We start from the raw sequence: 1519 nt of genomic DNA, 5'->3' as shown, positions 1-1519 counted from the left end.
AAAGCACAGTGCTAGAAAATCACACATGGATAAAAGACCCATTCAAAGGTATAGGATAGGAAAAATAGCATAGGGGGAAACTGAATGCCCGAGTGAGTACAAAAAATACTTTGGTACAAATTTAGGTTTTATATTGCAACTGACTTTAAGAAATCTGACATTTCTTATTCTGGTGTTATATAAAGACTATCCAAAAGGGATATTTAAAATACACATCCCTTTAAGTGTGTATCTGAGAATAGATTTTCTTAACATGCTTGAATCTAAACAATAAATTGCTGGAGATTTAATCACAAGTGGTTCCGAGAAATCCTTTTTTTTTGATCATTTGTATAGTCTTTAGAAATGTAGTAGCTGAAGATATTTTTGGGAAGTAGTATAAAATGGTCTAATTTTAAGATTTATATATAGTTGCCCTAACAGTGTCATAATAATTTCATCAGCTATTTCTCTTCTTGCCATAAAAGAAAAAAATTTCATTTCTTTTCTTTTTTTAAATCAATTTTCATAGCCATGTTGGGGTGGAAGCAACACGACTAGATGCTCATTCTGAAATGGGGAACACTGAAATTCTGGAAAAGGAGACTTCAGAGAGTCTCAGTAACGGCACCAACAGCAATGTGGAAGCAGCCAAAAGACTGGCCAAACGCCTGTACCATCTAGACAGATTCAAAAGATCGGACGTCGCGAAACATCTAGGCAAGAAGTACGTGCTTCCACGTGGCTGTCTGTGGGAACATTTTGTTTTTGGTGTGTTTTAAAAATGATTTCCATTTTAATGAACAAGTCTATTCTGTTTTCTTATAGCAATGAATTCAGCAAACTAGTTGCAGAGGAGTATCTGAAGTTCTTTGATTTTACAGGGATGACTCTGGATCAGTCTCTCAGGTAAGATGAAACGTCACCTCTGTTCTTCATCACCTGCAAATAACAGCTCCTTAGAAGAGAAAGTAGCATGTGCGGATTGGACTCTAGGTTTCTTTTCTTTTCTTCTTTTTTTTCCTGATCCCACTTCCACTTGCTCTATGCATTGTAAATCCTAAACAGAGAGTAAGAAAAATGTAATAAGGATAGATATACAGAAGACTCCAGGCAGAGAGTGAGAAAAATATATTTGTTTTCATTTCATAAACATTAACCAATAGTCTACATCTAGTAGTCAGCTCAAGTCTAGATAGCATAGTAAAGAATGGATTTATGGGGCTAGAGAGATGGCTCAGTGGTTAAGGGCACTGATTGCTCTTGTAGAGGACCCAGGTTCGAATCCCAGCATCTACATGGCAGCTAACAACTGTCTATAACTCCAGTTCCAGGGGAATTTGACACCCTCCTCTGACCTTTGTGGGTATTGCACATGCAGGCAATAATACACTCATACATATAAAAATAAAAATAATAAATAATTTTAGAAGAGTGATGTTAAGCCAAATCGTACAAGAAAAATGTTTCTTGAATGGTTTCTTTCGAGTTTTTTTTATTATAATAAAATACATATAAAGAAAATTTGCCATCCTAACCA

The 1519-nt window shown here is 35.4% G+C and overlaps 1 protein-coding gene across 1 annotated transcript in view; it reads left to right on the top strand.

The window, feature by feature from the left end:
• The window catches only part of LOC103728867 (PH and SEC7 domain-containing protein 3), a 65335-nt gene that overhangs the window by 56397 nt on the left and 7419 nt on the right, over nucleotides 1–1519 (top strand). The window contains exons 2-3 of the mRNA XM_008826857.3: nucleotides 499–706; nucleotides 808–888. Coding sequence (XP_008825079.3) covers nucleotides 499–706; nucleotides 808–888 — 289 coding nt within the window. The remainder of the gene's footprint in view (nucleotides 1–498; nucleotides 707–807; nucleotides 889–1519) is intronic.

This window comes from Nannospalax galili, unplaced genomic scaffold, assembly GCF_000622305.1.
Source record: "Nannospalax galili isolate Female #2095 unplaced genomic scaffold, S.galili_v1.0 scaffold6172, whole genome shotgun sequence".
Classification (NCBI taxonomy): domain Eukaryota; kingdom Metazoa; phylum Chordata; class Mammalia; order Rodentia; family Spalacidae; genus Nannospalax; species Nannospalax galili.
Note: the sequence above shows the minus strand (reverse complement) of the source record. Positions and strands in the feature narration are given on the sequence as shown.